The 26440-nt window shown below is 43.0% G+C and overlaps 1 protein-coding gene across 9 annotated transcripts in view; it reads left to right on the top strand.

Annotated features, from left to right (window-relative positions):
• Nucleotides 1-26440, top strand: part of SPATA6L (spermatogenesis associated 6 like) — a 47402-nt gene that overhangs the window by 10810 nt on the left and 10152 nt on the right. For all 9 annotated transcript variants that reach the window (XM_027616583.1, XM_027616581.1, XM_027616588.1 and 6 more), the window contains 7 exons: nt 323-364; nt 10297-10421; nt 14719-14796; nt 17912-18154; nt 21031-21133; nt 23926-23960; nt 24709-24908. In XM_027616583.1, coding sequence (XP_027472384.1) covers nt 323-364; nt 10297-10421; nt 14719-14796; nt 17912-18154; nt 21031-21133; nt 23926-23960; nt 24709-24908 — 826 coding nt within the window. The remainder of the gene's footprint in view (nt 1-322; nt 365-10296; nt 10422-14718; nt 14797-17911; nt 18155-21030; nt 21134-23925; nt 23961-24708; nt 24909-26440) is intronic.

The raw sequence follows: 26440 nt of genomic DNA, 5'->3' as shown, positions 1-26440 counted from the left end.
TGACCTGAGCCAAAGGCAGACGCTTAACCCACTGAGCCACCCAGGCATCCCTTATGAATACACTTTTAAGAGAGAAAATATTGCATTCATTTCATCAACACTTTTCAGGGCAAAGAATACCAATTACTCTCATTCCATGCCTTTGAATTACTGGGCCTCAAAATACCTAAATCATTGTTGGTACGGCACCTATTATTATTATTATTATTATTAATATTATTATTAATGTAAATGGGATGTTATGGCAGTCTTAAACTTAGCAATTAATGAACAACTCCAGCATTTTTCTTAAGTATTAAAATCTCATTTTTTTCCCTTTTAGGCTTCCTAACCAGGTTTGAATTAATACAACTAGTACCTCCAGGTAATGTGCCAGTAAATGCATTTCTAAAGTAGCTTATTTTATTTGGAAAGGGTCTTGGGATGACAGAATGGGATTGGTATTTACAAGTTGTGCTTTCTAGAACACTCCCTTTTTTCCCCCACCGGTCTGTTGAATTCTGTCCATTCCCGGAAAAGTAACTTTATGGGTTTGGTGGCAGTAAGCGTAAGCAGGCATTTGACTTTCTATTTTTTCATAACTTTATCTAATTATCATCAAATAATAAAATCGTGGCTCCGTTTCTTTCCAGTTGTTGCCTTTGACTTTGTTCTACTTTATGGGGCGTGTGTGTGTGTGTAATACCCAAAACTGTCTTCTGTGTTAGATGCTAGAACAGGGTTGGCAAACTATAGGCCCCAGGCCAAACCCAGCCTGCAGTTTGTTTTGTATGACTCGTGAGCTAAATTTCTACGTTTTTAAAAATTGAAATTCATATACTCTATGTTTAATTCATATACTACAAATTTCACTGTTGTCAAGTGTACCATTCAGTTGCTTTAGTATCTTTACAAAGTTGTGCAACCGTCACCACTATCTTATTCCAGACATTTTTATTATCCCAAAAAGAAACGCGTAGTCATGAGGAGTCCCTCTTCATTCCCTGTTCCCATAGCCCTGGCCACAACTAATCTACTTTCTCTGTTGACTCGCCTACTCCAGACATTTAACGTCAGTGGACTCAGACAATATGTGGCCTTTTGTGTCTGGCCCCTTTCACTTTGCATGTTTTCAAGGTGCATCCATGTTGTGGCATGTATCATTACTTCATTCCTTTTTAGGGCTGCATAATGTGCTTTTATGTGGATGTACCAAAGTTTGTTTATCCATTTGCTGGTTGAGGGACATTTGGGTTGTTTCCACTTTTTGCATATTATGAATAACAGTGCTATCAACATTCATGTACAAGTTGTTGTGTGAGTACATGTTTTCAGTTCTCTTGGGTGTATACCTAGGAGTAGAATTTTTGTGTCATATATATGGTACCTCCGTGTTTAACTTTTTTTTTTTTAAAGATTTTATTCATTTGAGAGAGAGGGAGCGCACACACGCGTACATGCAAGCAGGGGCAGGGAGAGGGACAAGCAGACTCCATGCTGAGTGCAGAGCCTGACGCAGGGCTCGATCCCACGACCCCTGAGATCATGACCTGAGCCAAAATCAGGAGTCAGATGCTTCACCGACTGACCACCCCAGGCACCCCTCCATGTGGAACTTTTTAAGGAACTGCCAAACTGTCTTCAGTTCTTATATTTTTTTGAATGGTTGGAAAATTTTTTTTAAGTATTTCATGGTGTGAAAATTATATAAAATTCAGACTTCATTGTTCATAAAGTTTTATTGGAACACAACCATGCTCATTCGTTTAAATATTGTCTGTGGCTGCTTTTGTTTATGCTGGAGTTGAGTAGTAATGACCATGTGGTCTGCAAAGCCTTAAAGTATTTACTGTCTTGCCCTTTACAGAAAAAGTGCTTGCTGGAATTGTGGGACTATAGGAGGAAACTTTTCTGTGGTACCTTTGCTTCATGTGTCTTTTTTTTCTTAAGGATTTATTTATTTGAGAGAACACAAGCATGGAGGAAGGGCAGGAGAGGCTGAGCAGGGAGCCTGACAGGGGGCTCCATCCTAGGACCTGGGATCATGACCTGAGCATAAAGTGGATGCCTAACCAACTGAGCCACCCAGGTGTCCCTACCTCGTGATTTTAGTGTGTGTGTGTGTGTGTGTGTGTGTGTGTGTGAGAGAGAGAGAGAGAGAGAGAATATTTAAGACTCAAACATTTCTAATTCTTTTTTGATCTTTGCTGTTATAGGTTTTTGCCCTTTTTCTTCCCAAAACTGAAAATAGCTTTACAGTTTTTATTTGTTGCAAAAAGCATCCCCAGATGATGAGAAAACTTTTATAATTTGGTGAACATGTTTCCTGATATATCTCTGCGGACAGAAGGACACCTAGATACAAAATTTTTACATGATAGTGTCACATACATTTTCTCCTCTTGTGGCTTCCCCCGTGATAGATCACTGTTGCATTGTCATTTCTAAAAGCATAGATGTACGTCATTATTTTTAATGGCAGTAAAGAACTTCATCAATTTACTTATGTGTTTTTATAAGTCCATGAAGAGTAGGGACATGACATTTGGGGTTTTGCTTTTCCACTGTACATTGTTATCTGTACTTTGTCATTCTCAGTAGCTATGCGTTTTTCCGTAGTATTATAATTATCCTTAAATTGATATTGTTAAACATTTAGGCTTTGTCTTTCACATATTTATAAAAATTATTTTTTTTCTCTTGGTGTATTTGTAAACAATAGAATTACAGGAGTCCCCCCGTGTCTGTGGTTCTGCTTCCTATGGTTTCAGTTACCCATGGCAACAACCATGGTTCAGAAGCAGATGATCCTCCTTCTGACATTGTCAGGAGGTCAGTAGTAGCCTAACAACTGAGTCACTCACCTCACTTCTCATCACGTAGGCGTTTTATCAAATCACATCATCACAATAAGGGTAAGTACATGCAATAAGATATTTTGCAAGAGACCACATTCATGTGACTGTTATTACAGTATATTGTTATAATTATTTTATTATTAGTTATTGTTGTTAATCTCACTAAGCCTAATTTATAAGTTAAACTTTACCGTAGGTAGGTATGCGTAGGAAAAAAGCGTAGTGTATATAGGATTCAGTACTGTCTGCAGTTTCAGGCATCCCCTGGGGGTCTTGGAACATAATCCACTGTGGATAAAGGGGGACAACATCCATATCTTGTCACCTGGGAGTAAACTGATCACCGGCAAGTTTCCGTTATTACTGTATTCAATAGTGTATGGCATGCCCCTTGCCCATAGCCCAGCTAATGCCGGATATTATCATTTGAATTTATTGTGTTTGCAAAGTATATAATTTCTTTCTTTTTTTTTTTTTAAAGATTTTATTCATTTATTTGACAGAGAGACATAGCGAGAGAGGGAACACAAGCAGGGGGTGTGGGAGAGGGAGAAGCAGGCTTCCCGCAGAGCAGGGAGCCCGATGCGGGGCTCGATCCCAGGACCCTGGGATCATAACCTGAGCCGAAGGCAGACGCTTAACAACTGAGCCACCCAGGCGCCCTGTATATAATTTCTTTAAAATATATTTTACTATATGTGTTGGCCCCTTTTTATATATGATTTGTGACAACCTAAAATTTAAAATTTACTTCTTAAAAATTTCCATTTTCCCATAATTTGTTTTCTTTCTTTTCTTCTGTATAACGTGATTTTCAGTGTTCTTTGATTACTTGAGGAGTGATATCTGGATGTTAACATTGCCCTTTGGTATATATTCCTGATATTTTTACCAAAGTTTTTAGATAAGTTATGCTTAATGCATATGTATGTCTCCTGTTTTGTTGTATTCTTTTGATATTTTATTGTTTGAATCTTTTGTTTTCTTAAGAACATGGGAGACGGAAAGTGAGTCTGGCAGCTTCCTGAGCTAAAGCAGAGGTGGCTGTGGAGGCTTTTATGAGGATCATAGTTTTGCCAGCTGGGGCTGTACCTAGCTAGAGCAAGACATGGGCCGCAAGGAGTTGAGGGGACCCGGAAGTCTGTAGCTCTTTCTTCTGCCTCTTGGCCCATTGACAGAAGCAGACCCTGAAGACAGAGAAGAACCCCATTTTCTGTGGATCTTAGGATAGGAACCCTTGTATATATCAGGGCTTTCTTAGGTAGAACAGAGGGAAGATCAGAGATACTTCCTACCTGCTTTTCAGAAATTCTTACTGAATATTTTTCAGCCTAAAAGTGGTAGGCTAAAATCAGGGTATTGAATTTTTTTCCATAGTTTTTTTTTTCTTACTTGACCTTATTTTATGTTCAAACATATATCAATGCAAATTGGCAAGTTATATTTTGGTGTTAATGAAGTAGAAGCAGGCCCATTTTGGTCTTATTTAGTTCTACATGAAGTTTTAAAAAGTAACCCAATACCTGGGGTGCCTGGATGGCTCAGTCGGTTAAGTGTCTGCCCTTGGCTCAGGTCATGATCTCAGGGTCCTGGGATCAAGCCCTGCATCGGGCTCCCTGCTCAGTGGGGAGCTTGCTTCTCCATCTCCCTCTGCCCCTCCCCCTGCTTGTGCTCTCTCTCTGACATATAAAAAAATAAAATCTTAAAAAAAATAACCCAATACCTAAATACTTGTACTGTAAAAATTTACCACAAAGTTATATAAAATAAAAAGTTAAAAACCACATTCATCAACAACTTCTGACAATAATTACTACTAATAATTTGTTGTTTCTTTTTAGGTGTTTTCAGATATATGTATATGTAATGCATTTGGTGTATTCAATGAAATCTAAAATACATTTATATGTACACACATGTATACATGAATGTACTCTATATATCTAGTATTTAATATATGTATGTTCAGTATACATAGTGATTGAATATACATAATCTGCAACTTGCTTTTTAATATTTGATATATCTTAGATTACCATATGTTTTTCATGTGACCAGAAATCCACCTGTGAGAAGGTTGCAAGAGTAGTTCAGGGCCACGATGACTGGAGAACTTTGAGGCTGGGTGCATGCCTACAGGTTATAACTCAGAAGCTACTCAGATATGAAATGGAGGCTGTATGATACTTATTTTCCTTTTCTCTTCAGTCCTTGTATTGCAGATTGTAGTTTTTAATAGCATTAGATTAGAATTGCTCAAAATAATTTCATTCGGCTTCAGATGCATTACAGATTAGTCCACTAATTGGTCCACCATCCGTGTATTGAGGGTGTGCTCAGAACATGCCCCACGCTGTGCTGTTGGTATCACGCCCGTGGCACCAGGCAGGATGGTGGTGGTGAGCCCTCCTGCTCTGCTGGTTCTCGATACTTGATAATTAAGCAAAAATGATTTGTCTCATGTAGGCAGCACCATGGGGTCACAGGGGCTACATTTAGGTTCGCAGGGACCCATCCTTCACGTGGCTGAAATCCTTCACTTTTCATTTGGCTGCAGATACTATTTTATTGTTTAATGTTTATTCACATCACTTTCCAACACACCTATAGTCTTTTGACCATTGTGTTAATGGCACGAGTCCCTTCGATTTGCCTCTGGCTTTACTGCTAGAGAGGTCCAAGGATTAGGCTTAGAAGCCATGAAGACTCCTCTGGTTCCTGTTTACAAAAGCTGGGAAAAAGCGAATGGACACAGGGGGGCAGCAGCTGATCCTGTCTGCGGGGGCGCTTAGCTTTCTTTCTACCCATCTCTTTGTTGAAAGCCTCTTGTCTGGGAGAAGGCTTGTGGATGCTAACTCAGTGGGCACCGTTCCCTCAGTCAGACTTCGTTTGATGCTTCGTAGTGGTGTTCATGAGGCATCAACAGTGGAAGAACTCCTGCCCCAGATAACAGGGGTTTGAAATCCCACTTTGCCACGTGGCATCCTTACGTGCATCCTGCCCGCAGAGCCGGTTTCCTTCTCTGTACAGAAGGCGCCACATGAGACTCCATCACGGGAGGCAAGCTGTCAGTTCTGGTATGCTCTGTAAACGGTAGATTTTTCAAAACAACATTGTTACGAAAATGACTATTTTTCTCGAAGGCTCATTTGTTTTCCTTTTTTCAGGGGAAAAGTTTTTCACTGACAGCATTGATGATGTCCCAGTCTGAGCCTGTAAGAACACTGATTTCTTTCAGACATTTCCCTTGGCCTCTGAGAATCGCTCAGCCTGTGTATATGCTATATGCTCATTATTTACAACTGAGGCTCCTCTGTAGCGTCCCCTTGCTGTGCAGACATTTTTACACTGGGTGGCAGGTTGGATTCCAGAACATGACCAAAGCAGAGAGAGAGAGAGAATTGAGACACATCAGCCTTTTATTTCTCTTCTCCGATTCCAGTCTCTTTATCCCTGTCATTCCAAAGATAGGAGATGATCCTGCCTCCGATTCTCTGGCCTCTTTTTATTTTAATTCTTGCTAAAAACACGCATCATGATTTAGCAGCTGTCATGTTGGACGCAGTGAGAAGAGCTGGCCAAAAACCTATGGGAGGAGAAAGGAGAAGCTCAGTGTGGAGAACATCACACCGGGGGTGTAGGGGTTTATTGGAGTGGGAGCGTATGATTGAAAACACGTGATGTCCAGAGACCAGTGGTGCTGGGACCTCTGCTGGGCTGGTATCATGGAGCGGTCCCGATGATGGCAGGTGTTGTTAGGCAGTGTGCTTGGCACTTTATATATGTCACGTGCCCTCACAGTAGCCCCAGGGGGCAGGTACTATTATGACTTTTATGTTTTCCTGAAGAGGAAGCTGAAACTAGGAGATTATGTCATTTGCTCCTGGTCACATAGCTGGTAAATGGTGGAGCAGGGGTTTGAACCAGCTTTGTCTCAACCTAGAAACAGTTCTTAACCACCGAACCATATGCCTCAGTAGAAAGCTGTGTTTCGTTGCTAGTGATGGGCAAGGAGATTGTCACATCACCTCCCGTTTTCAGGTTGCACTTGTGAGGTCTCTGAGTGGAGGAAGTCTCTGGCCAGCAGAGTTGGGATGTCATGCCCATTCCGGAGGGAGCCTGTCAAAGGAGCACTGATGAAAAGGAGGCTGCGATGAAGCAGAAGATCCATCTTACAACCCCCCCCCCCCCGCCGCCTTCCCACTGCCTCCCCACCTTCGTCTTTATCATCAATGTACATTGTATATTCATTTGTGTAATTGTTCCTCATTTGTGGACTGTAAGCTCCGGGAAGGCAGGAATTATACCCATGGTGTTTCCTGTTATACACCCAGGATCTAGAACTCCTGGCACACGGTAGGTCCTCAGTGCATATTTCCTGAGCATATGAATGAAAAGAGATTGAAAAGATGGAAAAGAAGTGATTGAGAAATGAGTGAAGGGTAGGAGTTGGAAAGATTTTAGAGGACTTTTTGTCCGTCTCCTCCTCTCACAGTGGTGGAAACTGTGTTTCAAAGAGGGTAACGAATGCTAACTGAGCACCTGATGTAAGCGGAGACTTAAGTTCTCTCATGTCATCTGCTTGGAGGCAGCTCCAGGAGGCCGCACGACACCTCTCTTTTCTGACCTCCTCTGAAATGCGGTTGTAAAAGGGTGCCTGGGTGGTTCAGTCGGTTGAGTGTCCGACTCTTGGTTTCAGCTTGGGTCATGGTCTTGAGGTCCTGGGATCGAGCCCCGCATTGAGCCCCACCCCACTGAATCGGCTTCTTTCCCTCTCCCTCTGCCCCTCCCCACCCCACTCTCTCTCTCTCTAAATAAACAAATTTTAAAAAATGTTTAAAATGTCCATCCTTAATGATCTCTCCAGGGGCCTATGAGAGACACTGGCAGATTGGCCCCCTTCCAGGTGAGGCGGTCTTGGCTGGGCCCCGTGCTGGTAACTGCCCCGCACTCACACCCTCTAGGGACGTCCCTGCCAGGGATGGAGTAGTAAACATACAAGTCCCAGCACTGACGGGAGCAGGTCACAAACACATGTGTGACGCCAGTCTTGGTTCGCGATATATTTTGGGTACAAAGTGAAAAAGGCTGGGGCGCCTGGGTGGCTCAGTCGGTTAAGTGTCTCCCTTCAGCTTAGGTCATGATCCCAGGGTCCTGGGATTGAGCCCCGCATCAAGGGAGCCAGCCACGCAGAGATCCGGGGAAGGAAGATGACGGAGAACGCGGGGCAAGCATCTAAGGTAGAGGCGAGCTTGGTGTGTTTGAGGGACAGCAGGAAGGGCAGCAGGGCGGACGTGGCATGAGCAGGGAGGAGAGGGGTAACAGATGATGGAGGGGGGGTTAGGCGAGGCGGATTACACGGAGTCTTGAAGGCCAGGGTAAGGTGCTTAGGTGTTATTCTCGCAGGATGGGGAGCCTGTTGGAAGGTTTTAATGTGACGGGAAGGTACAATGTGATGTTTTTATAACATGGCAGCGTGTGGAGGACAGGTTTGAGTGCGGGACAGTGGAAACAGGGAGACCAGCTCGGAGGCCGTGGCAGTGGGTGGAGAGACAGGTGGTGGGGCTGGGACCAGCCTGGCGGCCGTAAGGATGGAGAAAGGACACAGATTTTAGATTTATTTTGGAGATGGAGTCAACAGGACTTAGCTAATGTGGATGAGGAGATTGTCACATCACCGCCCGTTTTCAGGTTGCACTTGTGAGGTCTCTGAGTGGAGGAAGTCTCTGAATTCTCTCTGAATGAAAGAGTTCATGTGAGGAGCGAAAGAGTGGAATCAAGGATAAATCCTAGATTTTTGGCTCAAGCATGTGGTATTGGTTCTTCTGATGGGAGGCTAAGGGAGAGCTTACTTGTGGGAAAAATTCAAGAGTTCTGTTTTGGACCTGTTATCTCGGAGACATGAGGAGACGTTTAAAGTGAGACTTGAGAGATGAACGGGATTTCATCGGGAATGGGAAGGAAGAAAGGACGTTTTGGAAAGAACAGCGTGGGCCGAGGAAGGCCGTATGTAGCGGAGTGGGGGAAGAGAGATCGTCAGTCCGTGTGGCTGGTGCATGTCTGAGATGACAGGAGAGGAGTGGAAAGACATGATACTGGGATGAAAAAGAGAGAATGGGTTCTTTTTGCACTTGGATCCTTATGAGAACCCAAGCATTTGTGTTGAGTGGGATAAGTAGGAAGACATTAACCCATCACGCTGATGTGCCAGAAATACACCCTATCAGAGTTCTTCTCAAAATCAAATGGCGGTCACCAAACGGTAAAGCTACCTCATTGACTATGGTTTCTTTTTTGGTGGTGCTCTGTACAGGGTCCACTCTTGGTCTGAACCTCTGGTGTAGCACCTGCTGTGTAGACAAGGAGGGCTCCGCTGGTAGCTGCTCAGTCCCCTTAGACCCAAGATCTTCTTTTGGTAATGAGTGTTTTGTAGCATCCCTTTTGCCATACTGAAATGATATTCATGGTTACTATAACCAGCTTACACAAATCGCTGCAAACAATATAATATTTCAGCTGTAACAAAGGAGAAGTAAAAGGAAAATGGTTTAAAACAAAATATGCATATCAATACACAAACGTTGAGCATAAGGAAGGATTTAGATGTGGCATGATTTTCAAAATAGCCAGTAGGGTCTCAGTAAAGATCTGAACACATTTGTTGCTTAATTTACACGGTAGCTGCATTCCTGAAAATTCAGTGTATTTTAAGATCATGCAAAGAAAATGCTCCGTGTTTGTATGTAACAGTGAGGTTCCAGGCTCAGCCAATTATAAAACAGCTTCTCACCTGAAAGAATGTTGTTATGACATTAGAATGTTGTGCAGGAGTGTCTTGAGCGTTGTGAGACATCTTAGCACCTCTGGCTCCTGCCCATGAAATGTCCCCCAAAGTTTTTGGGAATGGCCCTGTGGCTGGTACCAGCCCTGCTAAGAACCACAGCTTTGGCTGTTCTGTGGGCCATGGGGATGCTGATATCCCTGCATCAGAGGACATGTTGACCCCCCATCCCCCGCCCCCCCCAATCTATGCTGTAACCATTGTGTGAACGGGGCATTGTCTGCCTTGTTCCTGTTCTATCCCTAGGGCTTGGCCCAAGGTGTGTCCTTAGAAAACATGGTTGAAGGAAAGGATGGGTGGATGCATCGAAGGATGGACAGATGGAGGGATGAAAAGGGATTTTTCTCTTTGTTCTGTTTCATGGAGCAATCCTTTAGTTTTTTTTCTTCTTCTCTGTTATGAGTTGGGAAGGCTTTTAAAAATGATCCATGAGATAAGAAGTAGTAGAAATCTCTTCTACTCCACCTCTTGAATAACAGGTGCTTTGATCAAAATGTCTATTTTTATCTGAATGCCATCTCAGCTGTCACCTGCCTAAGCTTTTATTTTGTTAAACTCAGGAATGTAGATCATTTTGAGAATGTAAATCTACTTATGGCTTTTCTTCTTTCTTTCTAGTGTGGGAGGAGTTGGCCTGCTATGAAGAAAACACACGGGATTTTCTTTTCCCTGAACCCAAGCTGACACCTTCGCTCCCTGGGATGTGCAGGGAGGTGCTCATGAAGACGATTGCAGGGTTTCCAGTAAGTGGTTCCTGCCCAGCCTGGACTCCTGTGGGGAGAGATTCTTGGGACTTGGACATTTTATTTCTGACAGGGCTTGTTCTTGGGCTGATCACTTCATCTCAGTTAGTACCCCTGTGTAGCAGCCCTGTTTAGATGCCCCTTTCAAAAACCAAATTATACTGATTTCCCCCACTGCTGATCTGAGAGATGGTGGTGGGGGAGGGGTCTTAACCTAATCAGGCCAAATCATTGCCTTATTCACAGTGTCACATACTTACAAGGATGCTTTTCCACCTCCTGTTAATGCAGACTAATGGAAAGATTTAATACCAGCTTATTTCATCGTAGCTATTGTTTTAGTAGTAATAATGGAAGCAAATAGAATCGTGAGAGTAATAATGCCGCCTCTCATTTATTTTGAGCTTTTGGGTTTTCCTTTTTTTTTTTTTTAAGATTTTATTTATTTATTTGACAGAGAGAGGCACAGCGAGAGAGGGAACACAAGTAGGGAGAGTGGGAGAGGGAGAAGAAGGCTTCCCACCGAGCAGGGAGCCCGATGCGGGGCTGGATCCCAGGACCCCAGGACCTTGACCTGAGCCAAAGGCAGACACTTAATGACTGAGCCACCCAGGCGCCCCGAGGTTTTGGGTTTTCCTATGGTATGTTATTTCCGTGATGGCTCTCGTCAGCCAAGGCAGATGTCAAGAGTTTCCACTTAATGGCAAGGAAAGGGACAGAGGTTCACAGAGATACGACTAAAGGATCTTAAAAGACACAGTAGTTATTCAGATGACAATCTGTTTTGCGGGCATTACCTGAACCCAAATTCAGGACATTCATTTTGCTGGTATCTGTGATAGTTTCTAACCCCACGGCAGCTCTGACAATATTCTCAACCTTTATGTTACTTGGATGGTCTCTGTTGGAAGGGCCACAGATTTATGAGTTTAAAAAGCCTGTTTAATACTCACTTTTCTCTTACTCCCCCGTGAATCATTATAGTTATAATTTCGTAAAATGTTATCACTTCCCGTTTTGTTGAGAGTAAGTGAAGAATATGTAACATGAGGCCCCTTGTTTCTGTGATGTTTATGATGACAGAACTTCTAGTTCTAATATTTCAAGCAGCAAACATGCATCCAAAGTTGTCCTCATCAGAATCGCTAATGAGCATAACTTTAAACCCTCCATAATCTTTGATGGTTTGGTGAAGACCACTGGCACCATTTTTTCCCCTCAGAGATACTCTTTGTCTGTCACTTACATCCGTGGTACTCGTGAGAAGGCTTGCCTTTATTATTTTGAGTTATTGGTATACTGCTCTTCAGACACTAAAAGGACAAAAACTGGTGAGAATCAAGTAGGGGATACTCTTTATATTAACTTTGGTTAATGTAAAGTTACATAATATAACTGAGTTTTCTATGTAGTCAAAGCCATCTGCAAACACGGGGCTGGTATGCAGCTGGGTATGACGACGAGGAGAAACACACGTTCTTGTCTTCTCCCAAATGTTGTCTCTGTTTAACTTCATGAGCATGAGTAGGAAGAAGAACATATAGGAAATTGTGTTTTTACAGTTACTCATAAACGGAGGTAGTCATCAGAGAAAGGGCTTTAAACTGCAGGGAAAGATCCTCACACATTAGAGGTAAAGTATCAGTGAAGTTATGAAAACTATGTTTTAAACCATTTGTAAAAAAGTGGAACTCAATTTCTCTCCAGTGTTCTGGAAGGTAAAACAAAACCAGTCACCACAGTTTTAACGATGGCCGACGTTCGTTGTGTTCTCCCTAGATGCCGGGCACCGTGCTGAGTTTGATACATGACTTATCTTGTTCCACCCTCCTAACCCTGCAAGGTGGCTGTTATTCTTTTTCTGTCCTATGGTTGGGGAAACTGGCAGAGGGAGTTTAAGAAATGTGCTCAAAGCCACAGGGCTGGTGAGTGATGGAGCAGGGTTCTCATGCTTTCTTGTCGGGCTTGGTCACTGCAAGAGGCTGATTCTCTCATGGATTACAGGTTCATTATTCACTTCATTATTTTCCCTTAAGTTATTAATTCATTAAGAATTAGATTTATTTCCTCCACGAGAATGTGACCTTTTCTTGGTATTTCCATGTTTCATTTTATTTCACTTGATACTTTGACAGCTTTTTCTCCCTCCTTTTCTTGGCAAGGTCAAGAATTTTGTTTTGTTTTGTTCTGTTTGGGCTTTTTGCTTAATTTTAATTTTTTTTAAACTGGGCTTTATGTGCAACGTGGGGCTTGAACTCACGACCCCAGATCAGGAGTCGCACGCTCTACCACCTAAGCCAGCCAGGCGCCCCAAGAATTTTCTTTTTAATGTAATTTGTTTTCTTGTTAGGTCAAGACTGACTCTGTTAAAGTAAGCAGAAAGAATATTATTATTTCTTAATTAACTTTTAGTTAATAATTTCATTTTTCCTTTAGGGCCGTGATTCTAGAAAAACTGTACTGTTAAATCCATTTGTTGGCCTAACCATCATCACCCTCCTCCTGTTGCTAAGGAAGCTGGGCAAGAGAGAGGCTGTAAATTTCAGCTCTAAACTATTATACTAAAATCAGTACTGCTGTGAAAAAGGAAGTATACATCCCCCCTTATGGTCTGAAGTCATTGTCAGGAGTGGAGGTTACGGGAGGCAAACAAGAATGTGTTACAGGGTGTGGATTCCTTGAAGGTAGAGCCCCCCCTTCCTCCCCAGGCAGACTGGAGCGGGGCTTTGAAGGCTGGCTAGGCAGCCACATGTGCAGAGGTTAAGTGTGGGCCCCGATTGTCTGGGTCCAGTCCTAGTTGTGTCACTCAGTGACTGTGACTTTGGGTAAATTACTTAGTCTCTGTGTACCTCGGTTTCCTCAGCTGTAAAATGCGCTGATAATAGTACTTCCCCCATCAAATGAGGGTTAAATCTATGTGTCGTGTTCAGCATGCTATCTGGCATATAGTCAAGCACACGATGTGAACGGTTACAGTTTGTCGTACTGTCATTCAGGGGTTAACATGGCCTCCCTGCGAGGCGATGAGACAGCGACACAAGTCTGTGCCTCCAGTGGTGACTTGTTCAGGCTCAGACAGCTGGGCCGCAGGGGACCCGGGGTTTGGTACACACAGGTGGTCTCGTGATTCCATCGGTCGCGCTGTGGACCTTGGAGCTCCCCAGCCCTCCTCTTTGTGTGGGCAGTCTCCTGACTGGAGGTGAGGCTGATCTGGCCAGAGGTCTTGTACACTGTTTGACGTATGCCACCCCCCCCTCCGCATCATCGGGCTCTGCAGCAACGGGGCTCATGTGTTTGCACGCCCAGAAATCTTGAGTCACCAGTCCAGGCCTACCACGCGTATGGGCATACTGCGTTCTAGAGGCCAAAAAAAACCGCCGAGGATCTAGGCTGTACTTGTAAGAACTTGTTTTGCAGACCAGATGAATGCACAGGGATGAACGTGCAGAGGAAAGAATAAACAGGCAGGAAACAAGCGAACTCCTGGCTCTCCCGATCCCCAGCTGTGTGACACCGGAGAGACCCACCTCTCCAAGCCTGCTCCCTCCCATGTAAAATGGGGACATAATTGTGTGCTACCCAGGCTGCGTGTATATGTTTTATTTTTCAGCTTTACTGCTGTATAATCAAATAAATATTGTATACATTTAAGGTGTACAACTTGATGTGTTAATATACAATGTGAAAGAATTGCCACAATCAAGCTAATTAACTTATCCATCACTTATTATTACTCGTTTCGCCGTTTCCTTTTTCTTTTCTTTTTTCTTTTCCTTCCCTCCCTCTCTCTCAATCTCTCTCTCTTTTTCTTTGCTTAAGATCTACCCTCATAGAAACTTTCAAATTGACACTATAGTATTATTAACTATAGTCAATTGCTGCACACCAGATAGACCTCTAGAACTTAGTCATCTCGCATAATTTGTGCCCTTGACCACCCATCCTCCAGCCCCTGGCAAACAGCACTGTCTTCTTCTATGAGTTTGGCTGTTTTAGATCCCACACGTAAGTAAGGCACACCACGTTTGTCTCTCTGTGTCTGGCTTATTTCACTCAGCATAATGTCCTCTAGTTTCTTTTATGTTGTCATAAAAGGCAAAATTCCTTCTTTTTAAAGGCTGAATAGTATTCCATCATATATATATTTGTTATGTATATATTTTAGGTAATATGTGTGGATTATGCCAACCGCACAAAAAAGTAATTAGGTTCTTACATGCTTTCAAGTTAGATGGGGTGGGCTGAGAATCTATTTCCAGTAATTTTATTTGCTTCTTTTATGCTGTTTTATTTTTAGGGCATTGCTCCCAAAATAGAGTTTTCTACAAGGACAGCCATCAGAGAACGAGTGTTTCTGCAAAGAAACAGATTTTCTGTAAGTATAACCAAGAAGCCAGTGATAGAACTGTCATGAATTTTCTCCATAGATTTAAAGAATTTCAGCCCAAACTTGGTTACCAAGTTTAGATGGCAACTGGATGAATAGAAACCTGGAGATTTATCACTAGGCTTGAATTTCTATATTCAGACTGTTCAGCTTATCACATTAGACTGAGTGTGTTTGACATGTATTCATCATGGTATAGTTAGTGGAACAAGGGATATAAAAGCTAAAATCACAAGTTTGACATAAGTAGGCCAATTAGCTTTCTTGTTATTGTTTCACGACTTTTACTCTTGATCTTATGAATAACTGTGTTCCTTCTTTCTTTTGCTGAGGCCGCAGCTCAGAGTTGTATTTGTGGGTCCTCTAGGCCTTGGGGCATCCTTGAGCACCCCCTCCATTTCACTGTCATGTTCAGCCCTAATTTCCCCATCACACTGATTGCTTTTGGTCTTTGTTTTTACCTTGTTGTACATAATTTTTAACGATTTAAAATCCTTTGTAGAACAATATGGAAAATGAATGAATGTAATTCGTAAAGCTTCTTCAGGTACTTTGCTTGTCATCCCAAATCTTGCCTGGTGTCTTGGAAAATCCTTGGAAGTGTAGGCTGTGGGTTAAGGGGTACTGAATGCAAAGGTCATTAATCTGTGCAAAGCCATCAATCCTCTGGGCATCATGACTCATAATAGGAGGCAAATGATTAATTTTAAGGAAGGCATTCACTGCTTTTTATTTTTTTAAACATTTTTAAAATTGATTTATTTATCTTAGAAAGTGAGAGAGAGAGAGCATGAGCAGGAGGGGCAGAGGGAGATGGAGAGAGAATCCCAAGGAGACTCTACACTGAGCACAGAGCTGGACACGGGGCTTGATCTCATGACCCTGAGATCACAACCTGAGCCGAAATCAAGAGGTGGTTGCTAGCTGACTGAGCCACGCAGGTGCCCCTGCACTGTTTGCTTTTCAGTTTTTCCCTATTTACCCACTATTTTCTCCAGTCTGATATGGGTGCACAGTGATCTTTCAGTCTGTCTCTCTCTTCCACTCCACCATTTTAATCTTGTTTTGGCCTCTTAATATAGGTCTTCCATTAAGTATTAACTTTTTAAAGTAATAGCTCTTACTGTTTTTTTTTTCTTATAACAAAAGTATTTAGTTTAGAAAACTAGAAAATACAGATAAGCAAACAGGACAAAATAAAAATAAAATTGCCTGTCATTCTTATTATGTAGGGATGGGCATGACTCATTTTTTTGAGTATATTCTTCCATACACACACACACACACACACACACACACACATTATTTTAATTTTAAAAGACTGGGATCATGCAATACTGCATATGATTTTGTATCTTTCCTTGTTGACTTAATATGCCGTGGACATGTTTCTCACATCCTTTTTTAAGATTTATTTATTTTAGAGAGAGAAAGAGCATGAGCAGTAGGAGATGGAGAGAGAGAATCTCAAGCAGACTCCATACTGTGGGTGGAGCCGGATGCAGGGCTCGATCTCACAACCCTGAAATTGTGACCTGAGCCAAAATCAAGAGTCAGATGCTTAACCGACTGAGCCGCCCAGGCGCCCCGTTTCTCACATCCTTAAGTATTGTTACGCCAGGCAGTTTTTCACGGCTTCATAGTTAGCTGTTGTATGGACGTACCATGATTTGGTCAATGGTTTTCCTGTTGTTGGGCACTTCACTGAGACGGTAATCAGAGTCCGGTGAGGAAAACAAACCACACCTGTTCTTTTAGTAAAAAGATTTAATTAATTAAATCTTTTTTTTTTTTTTTTTTTTTTAAGGCCAAACAGGGGTTGAAGGACTGGAGAGTAAAAGGGTCACTGAAGTGACAGACATAGTAACTAAAGGAAGCAGCTTCCATCCCTAGGGCTGGGGAACCAGGGGAAGAGGTGGGGTCATCAAGGACGTAGGAGCCTGAGGAAGAGACCCCACACAGGTGGAACCAGACCTGTGGGGAGGGGCCGCTTGCCTGGGTGCTTCCTCGGGGGTTCAGAGGCAGGGCTCTGATGAATGGGACTCAGACCTCTGTGAGGGACAGTGCTCACTGCTGGGGTCTCTGGAGCTTGGAGGGAGGGTCCTGTGGGGCAGGACTCAAAGCTCTGGGGCGGGGGCACTCTGGCTGGCTGGTGCTGGGAGGTCTGAGCCGGGCACGGTGAGGCTCGGTCTGGGGTTATGAGGGGAAAACTATACACTGGCACCGCGTGCCTCTCTCAAGGTGAAGCCCGGTTGCTGGGGTGATGCTGTCGGGAGTAGAAGGCAGAACTGGGAGTGGGAGTCCTGGCTTCCTCCTCCCAGCTTGCCGCCTCCTTCTAGCGCCTCCTAGTGGTGGAACCTCTACTGAACAGCTGAAAGAGCAGAAGGGTTTGCCCCAGTACCCTCAAGCTGATATATTAGAGCAAGGTGGGTTTGGAGCGCAGTGGAAATTGCTTACTCACCAGTATAGCTGATTTCTCATTTTTTGAATGGTTATAAGAATGTCTGTAGCTGGGGCGCCTGGGTGGCTCAGTCGGTTAAGCATCTGCCTTCGGCTCAGGTCATGATCTCAGGGTCCTGGGATCGAGCCCCGCATGGGTCTCCCTGCTCAGCGGGAAGCCTGCTTCTCCCTCTCCCTCTGCCCCTGCTTGTGTTCTCTCTCTCAAATAAATAAAATAAAGTCTTTTTTTTAAAAAGGAAAAGAATGTAGCTATACACATACATAATTATTTCCTTATAATAAATTCCTTGAAAAATTGCTGGACCTGGGTTTGGGCCAGATTCATCCCCCCCCCCATCAATCATCATGATGAGGGAGGAGTGTCTGATACCTTCCAACTTTGTCCTACTGCAAATAATTTTCACTGTTTCTGGTTGAAATATATTACTCCAGCGAGTTATAACTACTAGTGATGTTACGCTGAGCTAAAGAAAAACTAAGGAGAGAATACCCTTTCTTAAGTTCATGTTTAGCAAATCTGAGATGTTCAGTCTTCTTCCTTAAACAAAGTTCAGTTCAATATAGTTATATTCTGATTGAATTTTTCTTCTTTTTTCTCCATTTTCCATTTTTTAAAAAACAGTGTTTCTTGTTTTGGTTTCAGGAAGAAAAATATAGTAAGTCAAGAAGGCCTTTATCTGCAACAGATGGACCCAAGCTCCCCATAAATAATATGAAGATGAAGCCAAAGGAGAGTAATCTCAACAGACTGCCCCAAAGCATGCAGTCCCGTGCTCCCTCTCCCGTTTCCGCCCGGCGCTGCTTTCACGACCAGCCAGCTCAACTGAACCTCGGAAATAACATCAGAATCTCCGGGGGAAGCAAACCTCCATTTGTAGTTAGACACGTGAGCCTAAAATTATTTTTCAGAGTTTGGAAGGGTGAAGGTGCAAATGAGGATAAAATCCAAGAAGGTTGGGCCATAAAAACAAATGGGTGATATTAAATAAAGAGGGAATTCATTTTGAGCTAGAAACATTTCATTTTTTTATCTATTATTTTTTATGTATTTTTGTATTATGTTCAATTAGCCAACATAGAGTACATCATTAGTTTTGGATGTAGTGTTCAATGATTCCTTAGTCGCTTATAACAACACCCGGTGCTCATCACCACACATGCCCTCCTTAATACCCATCAGCGGGCTAACCCGTCCCCCCACCCCCCTCCCCTCTGAAACCCTCAGTTTGTTTCCCGGAGCCCAGAGTCTCTCATGGTTTGTCTCCCTCTCTGATTTCTTCCCATTCAGTTTTCCCTCCCTTCCTCTGTGGTCCTCTGTATTATTCCTATGTTCCGCATAGGAGTAAAACCATATGATAATGGTCTTTCTCTGCCTGACTTATTTCACTTAGCATAATCCCCTCCAGTTCCATCCATGTTGATGCAAATGGTGGGTGTTCATCCTTTCTGATGGCTGAGTAACAGTCCATTGTGTATATGAACCACATCTTCTTTATCCATTCATCTGTTCATTTTTTTAAAAAGATTGTATTTATTTATTTATTTATTTATTTATTTATTTATTTATTTATTTATCAGAGGGTGAGAGAGAACACAGCACGGAGGAGGGGCAGGGCCAGAGGCAAAGGGAGAAGCAGGCTTCCCGCTGAGCAGGGAGCCCAATGCGGGGCTCGATCCCAGGGCCCTGGGATCATGACCTGAGCTGAAGGCAGAGACCCTTAACTGACTGAGCCACCCAGGCGCCCCTAAAGAGGGAATTCAAATTGAATAATAACTATGATTAGATGAAGTTTGCTGCCTAGAGTCATTGTCAGGCAAGTCATACAAAGATGTCTCGTGCAGAGGACTTGCTCAGTCAATGTCAGTCATCCCTATTTTTAATTTTTGAAAATTATTAATAGAGTGTGATGCCTGCTTGTGACAACCTGCCATTTTTTTATCAGCAAACTGACGGGTAGAAGACACACATAACAAAGGCCGGCATGTGCTCTGTAGCAATAGAAAAGGACAGCTTCCTATGTTTTAAAGAAAACTGCTTGAGTTTTTAAAATGAGGTTGTTGTTCATTGTCAGGACAAATGTGTCTGCAGGAAGAAGCAATGATGTGCCTACTCAAAGCCCTTCCTTAAAGCTATCTTAGATTTAGCCCCCAGGAAGTAGCGGGTAAATGTAATTACACTAGCCTCCTGACTTTGTGTTGCCTGTGAAAGTAATGGAAAATAGAGAAAAATTAAAAAAAATTACCTATTGGCTTACCAGCATAATATGAATAAAAATTTTATTTCATTTAGTGCATTTCCTTTCACTTTTTACAATTTCATAAGGTTTTTTACCCCATAAAGCTGTAATTATACTGGATATACAGACTAGTTTCTCAATATATATATGGTTAATATTACATTAAAAGCATTTCCTATAGCACGTTGTGGTTAATGACTTATTCTCAAAGAGTTATTATAACTTCAGTAGTTAACTGTTGATATTCTTGCCAAGTTGATAACTTGGCTTAAAGTTACCGGTGGTGTTTATGCATTAGACATAGATGTGAAGCATTGTCAGCCCCGAAGTGAGGGTGCTGTTGATTGGGACGACGGTATGCAGAGGTGGTTTGTAGGTACAACAGATGTTATTTGGCTAGAAACCATAGAACAGCTGTTTTCCTTGTGGTCACCTGGGTAAAAATGGCAAAAGTCTAGCAACCAGTCTTTAACCAACTGAACCACCCAGGTGCCCTAGCAACCAGTCTTTAAACATGGCTTTATAAAAATATTGTTGAATTGAATTTATTGGACAGTCTGCTTCATTCCATTTGAAATAGATTTTTGTGAAGTACACTGTAGTCGAGGCCCCTTGGGCTCAACAATCTTAAAATCTTGGTAGATTTCATAGGGAATAAAACTGGCTTGATATTTATTTTATTTAACAAATTCTTGTACAGCCTCTACTATGTACCATGCTCTTTTCTAAAGGCTTTATACATACTAACTCTTTTATTTAGCCAGATTTCCTGATCGTATGTGATGTTTAGGTAGAAGCATTAAAATTTAGAGGGCCTAATGTCGTGAAGACCAGACATTCTAATCAGTATGTTTCTGAAAGTAGGATGAAGAATAACATTATCACTTGCTTTCTTGAAATTAAAAAAAAAAAGAAACAAGATTAAAAAAAAATCCAGCAACTCTATGTCATAAATATTCTGGAGGAGTCCCTATTTCACGTGTTTGGAACTGCTTACAGATCATGTTATCCGATTCAGGAAAATAAGGTCACATTCATTAAAATAATGCAGTTACCACTATTCTTTTTTTTCAAGGTTCTAGACACTCAGATTGGAAGGGAGTGTGGATGGCTGAAATGTCAGCTGGTGATAATCCCTTGTCTTCAGGGAGGACCCCACCTAGGCCAGCACTGCTCACTGTTTAGGAACATGAAACCTCTGTCCTGTTTTGAAGTATTTTGAAATAAACTTCACTTGCTCTTTTCTGAGCTCGACCCTGAAACTGTGGTTAGAATATAATTTGTGTCCGACTTTATGCTAACATTTAGCCCATACCTACGTGTTTAAGCCTCAGTAAAATAGGGATAAACAGCTTCCCTTGTTGGGATAACATTTAACGTGCATGGAGACTGTGATTTAATTTGTTCCTAGCCTCTTCTTACCGGCATGGCCCACAGGTGAGGGGGAAAAAGGCATTACAGGTAATGAGGAGAGGGTAACGCAAGCGATGGTGGGTTCAAATCTTATTTCTTCCCTTTCTTTCAGGTGGACAGTGCAAAGCCTTTTGGTGAGACTATTTCAGAGTATCAGTCCCAGAAGTCGAGAAGAAAACTTAAGTTTTCAAACTTGCCTTTTCCGGGGAGAAGAGGTACTCGAGTTTCTCATTACCCCCCCGTACATTCCCCAGTGGGAACGAATGCATCCTCCTTCTAAATCTTCTTTCATTCTGGGGCATCCCGACTTTCTCTGGAAACTCGAGGCCTAATTCTCAAGTAGCGTCCAGCTGTGGAGTTTGCAGGGTGGGAGCTCCCCCGGAGCAGAGCTGGATGAGAAGCTGTCCCTTGTCCAGTTTCCCTAGCTGTTGAAAGAGTGTGCTCTGAGTAATGCCACCACCCATGTGCTCTGCTGCAGGTGCACCCTGGCTGGGCCGGACACCCAGGGGACGGCTTGTTCTGGTGTGAACGCCCTCAGTGAACACTGAGAGCTCACAGATGAGGCTTCCCATTTCTCTAGACGGGCAAGAGTGGGAGCTTGGTGGAGATCAGGAGGTGTAACATTTGCTTTACAAGATTGCGGATCAGGGAGGAGAGGAGCCAATGCTCCCTGAAAGGAGATTCAGTGTGGCTAAGGCAGGGAATCCCAACCGGGGAGGCGTCAGGACCCTTTTGCGTTCTTAAATATTATTGAGGACCCCAGAACACTTTTGTTTATGCGGATGAGATCTATTAATATTTAGCATATTAGAAATGGAAGCTGAGAAATTTGTAAAATACAGGAGTACACAAGCACACATTCTGTTAGCCATTCCGAGTGGTGATGTCATGACACATCATGTAGCTTTTGGAAAATTCCATTGTACGGTCATGAGAGAATGAGAAAAAGAGTGTTATTAGAAGAGTCTTGACCTTGCAGATCTTCTTGGTGACCCTGGGGAGATCCCTGGGTGCACCATATGTTGTGAGTCACTGAGTTAATGCATCCCTTGGCGGCACTGACCTTATAATTGAACCCCCTGCACCATATCAGCTCTGAAGGTCATGGCAGTGAAGTTCATCCATTCCTGAACTTGATCAAAATGCTGGCCCGTTTTCTTGACTCCTGGTGGAAGTAGACCTAGACCATCCCTGACAACAGGTTCCCTAGGTTAGGTTTAAAGTCTTGTACTTTTAAGGGGCTGCACGGTCTCTTTTGGTAACTCAGACTAGTGCTCTTGGTTATGGTGACTGTTAGTAGCCAACTAGGGACGGAGTGCAGTTTTGAGGCAGAAAGTGCTTTATCACCTCTGACATTTAATTTAAGTCTTTTGGGTTGAAAATCACCCACGTAGCCTATTAAAGCAGTACTGCCTTCCCTATTATGGTGAAATCAAACAATGGCAAATGTCCTTTCCGGGGACGACACGTCGGGCTTAATGCTGGCTCGGTTACGATGAGACTGTCACGCATCGCACTGGTCTCGGTCTCTTTGTCATTTCTTAACCCTGGCAGGTGGAGAAGCGAGACTCCAGAGAGCTTACAGGGTGCGCCCTGGTCAGGCTCCCAGTTTTGGCACGCCTACGTTTAGAGAAGACGCTCAGACCCCTGGAGTCCCTGTAGCTTCCAAGCCAAACCTTTGCTTAGGTCACCTGTCGGCTCATTCACCCAGACCTTTGCTTAGGTCACCTGTCAGCTCATTCACCCAGGCCTAAGGTAGAATAAAGCAGTGCTTCTCAAACTTGAATGTGCATTTGAATCACCTGGGGATCTTGTTCAGCTGTAGATTCGGATTCAGCAGGGCTGGGGTGGGGCCTGGGAGCCCTCTTTTCTGACAGGCTTCCAGGTGATGATGTGGCTGGTCCATGGACTGCACTTTGAGAAGCAAGAGAACAAGGGCTAGCCCCCTGTGAAAGGGAGTGCTTCCGATGGTGGCAAGGGGGTTTCTAGGCAATGGGCAGGTTTGTGGCTATAGCTGAAGAGGGCCTTAGTATTGCCAGTCCCCTGCTCAGCTGGGAGTTGGGAAGAAGAACGCTTCTGGGGTAAGACACCCCCCCACCCCCCCGACCCCTGCCCCCCGTTACACACACGTGCATGCCTGGAGGATGCGATGACTGCCAGGCTTTTAAAAAAGCCCTTTCCGTATCTTCCTTCTGACTGCCAGTGGCATGGGGGAATCAGCAATCCACGAAGAGCCCCTTGTCACTGCCTAAGTCCCAAGCATAGAGGGGGCAGGCACGGTGGCCTTGGCATAGCCTTGCAAAAACTCCTTCCAGAAGCATTATTTTTTTTCCGAATTTGGAAAAACCCAATTTAATCTTGATGTTGCCTGTGTGTGTTTATCGCTTCACTTCCTAATCACTCTTACTACTCTCTGGCTTTAGGTCTACTTACTTATGATTGTGTCGGGTACTCATCATGATGTGCACTTTTCCTGCATTTTGCTCTCCCCAGCTCTTGTCTGTTCATTGTCTCCACCTAATATGTGTCTCTATCTTGGACAAGTATGCTTGAGATTTCCTGCCTAAATAGGAATCCACGTAAAGCAGATAGAAAAGGAATGGCAGAAGAGGCAGTGGGTGAATTTTGTTTATATGAGAGCCACACGGTTTTCTTTTAGGCTCTGGGCACCTGGGCCAGTATGAGTTTTGTTTTCCAGGCTGTGTGAGGATTACCGAATTTATGGCTTCCCTTTAAACTCTCCTTTGCCCTTCCCACGTCCCTCTGTGTTGTCGTTAATAATATAACTTCACTGGGCCTCAAGAGGACAGAGACACTCCTAGATAGGATCGCTGTGACTCAAGGGACTTGTAAGAGTTGACAGTGTAACCTACAAGGGAGCATTTAAGTTCTTTAATAATTCATCCCTGCGTAATATTTCTGTGCTCCATGGAACAAATGTTAACAGTGGTTTTAGGGGTAATTTGTAGTAATTAGTCACTGAAACACCTCTTCCTCTTTCTTCTAGCTTCTTCTCTTGACAGCCTTGCCGCTAACGTAAAGGTAATTGTAGAAGTAACATTTGTAAAATGATTTATTTTCAGCTTCTAATGCCAGTTATTGTGCATTCCCCAATGAGTGGTGGAAAGCATATTTCTAGCAAGTGCTGCTTATGGAAGTGGAGTTGCTGTAGGTTCACCAGTTTGAGAGATGCCCAGGCTCCGCTGAATGCTTTGCATTTGTTGGTTTGTTTCCCCTCACCTAAGCTCTTTCCCTCTGTAGAATGAACCCCCATGTATATGGCCCCAACACCTACTTTATGAGTAGGTATTCTTGTTGCTTTTTTTCCTAAATGAATACTTTCATAATACATAGAGGTGGTAAACCACTTGCTCTTGAAGTTTGATTGGTTTGTCAAGGTGAAGGCTCAAACTTCTTTGTTACAACATGAAAATAGACACAGGCAAAGAAATGGAGTATACGGTGCTTTTTACGCTGTGGCATTTAAATAGTTTATTTAAAAAAAATTATATCTTTGCCAAACCCGATAATCCCTTATGCTCACAAATCAAAGCTCAGAGCATGAGTTTATTTTGGCTTGTTAATATATGCCAAATGTGCAGAATTTTGCTTATCTTTCCTTGACCTTGAGCTTCTGAGCATTTTGTCTCAGTGGGACAAAAGCGGGAGCTTTCCTGGGGGGCAGGCCTTCTATCAGCTTGTCCGCTTCCTCATCCTACCCACCCCCAGCTCTAAATTCAGCATACGAAAACAAAATCACAACTAAAGAATAATGCACATTGTCACTTAGGTCATCAAAGAGCCAGATGAACGGATTGTTTTAAGGAAAGAATCACCATCACCTTTAGATTCCAGTAAGTTTGGAAAACCCTCGCCCATTTACAGTAACCAAGGGGATGCCGATTTCCACGGGGAAGCTTCGTTTGCTGCCTCCCAGCATTCCAGATCTCCCAGCCCTCTTCTGGATCAGCCCCTTCTCTGTGACGAAAGGTTAGTGGCAAGCCCTCATTTATTTGCTTGAAGAGTGTGATGTGGTCTAGCAGGAGGAAATCCTGGTCATTTTATCACTTTGCTTCCTTAGGGATATTCAGCTGGGGATATGAAAAATCACTATTCCTTTTTAAATCTTCCTCGAAGGAAGAGTTGAGGCTTTTCTCTTGCCTGTGGAAAGCAAGCATATCTCAGAATGTTTGTTGAAAATGGGACAAACAGCTCACTTGGCATAGATGCTATTTATCTATCCATTTTGTCTTTCATAAAAAACAAATGGAGTGAAAAAAAAATCACCCATAGTCCTGCCACACAAAGCCAGAGATTATTAACATGTAGGTGTATTTTCTCTTTTTCTAGACATGTTTTCTTGGTTTATTTATATGATTGTCACAAATAATACTCCTCCTACCTTCACAATTGCATATATGTGGAAGGCAGGCCAGAAATCGAGAGAGGGACCTCTATTTTCCAAACTGTGCCATCTGGTAAGATGACCAGCTATCCGGCTGGCCTGGCACTGTTCTGACTTTAGCCCTTAAAGTCCTGCATTCTGGGAAACGCCTGACTCTCAGGCAAGCCAGGACAGTTTGGTCACCTTAACTCCAGGAAAATGGCACTGAAGATTATATATATATATATATATATATATATATATATTTTTTAAAGATTTTATTTGACAGAGAGAGACACAGCGAGAGAGGGAACACAAGCAGGGGGAGTGGGGGAGGGAGAAGCAGGCTTCCCGCCGAGCAGGGAGCCCGATGCGGGACTCGATCCCAGGACCCCGGGATCATGACCTGAGCCAAAGGCAGACGCTGAATGACTGCGCCACCCAGGTGCCCCTGAAGTTAATATTTTTAAGACAGTTGTTAAAAATGGATAGTTGACATATTAGTTTCAGGCATACAACATAATGATTCCATATTTGTGTATATTGCAAAGTGATCATCACAGTAGATCCAGTTTACATCGGTCACCATACATAGCTACAGAATTTTTTTTCTTGTGATGAGAACTCTTAAGATTTATTCTCTCAGCAGCTTTTAAATGTGCATTATGGTGTTAACCATAGTCTCCATGTTGCCCATTATGTCTCCGTTATTTCTTTTATAATAGGAAGCTTGTACACTTTGACTCCCCTCACCCCTTGAGTCCGGCAACCACCAGTCTGGTCTCTGTACCTGTGAGCTTGTTCGTTTGTGTTCTTCCTTAGGTTCCACATATAAGTGAGATCATATGGTTTTTGTCTTTCTTAAGACAGTTGTTCTGAATGAAGGATATGCCAGGCTGCTCTTCTCTGCACTGTTAGTGATGAGAATAAGAGAAAGCCCCATGTCAGAGTGACATGATTGCTCACAAAGGGACTAGGTAGTAGATATCCCAGAATGAAAGTCAGAATGCAATGAAAGCCCTGCAGTTTAAATACAAATTATATTAAGTTTGACTAAGACTAAGAAAGTGGCAGTGCAGTCTTAGTGTTTTGTAGAAATGATAAAATACTTTTATATTAAAATGTATCATGGACTTGA

The sequence above is a fragment of the Zalophus californianus genome, chromosome 13 (genome assembly GCF_009762305.2).
Source record: "Zalophus californianus isolate mZalCal1 chromosome 13, mZalCal1.pri.v2, whole genome shotgun sequence".
Classification (NCBI taxonomy): Eukaryota; Metazoa; Chordata; class Mammalia; order Carnivora; family Otariidae; genus Zalophus; species Zalophus californianus.
This window is presented reverse-complemented; position numbering and strand designations above follow the sequence as displayed.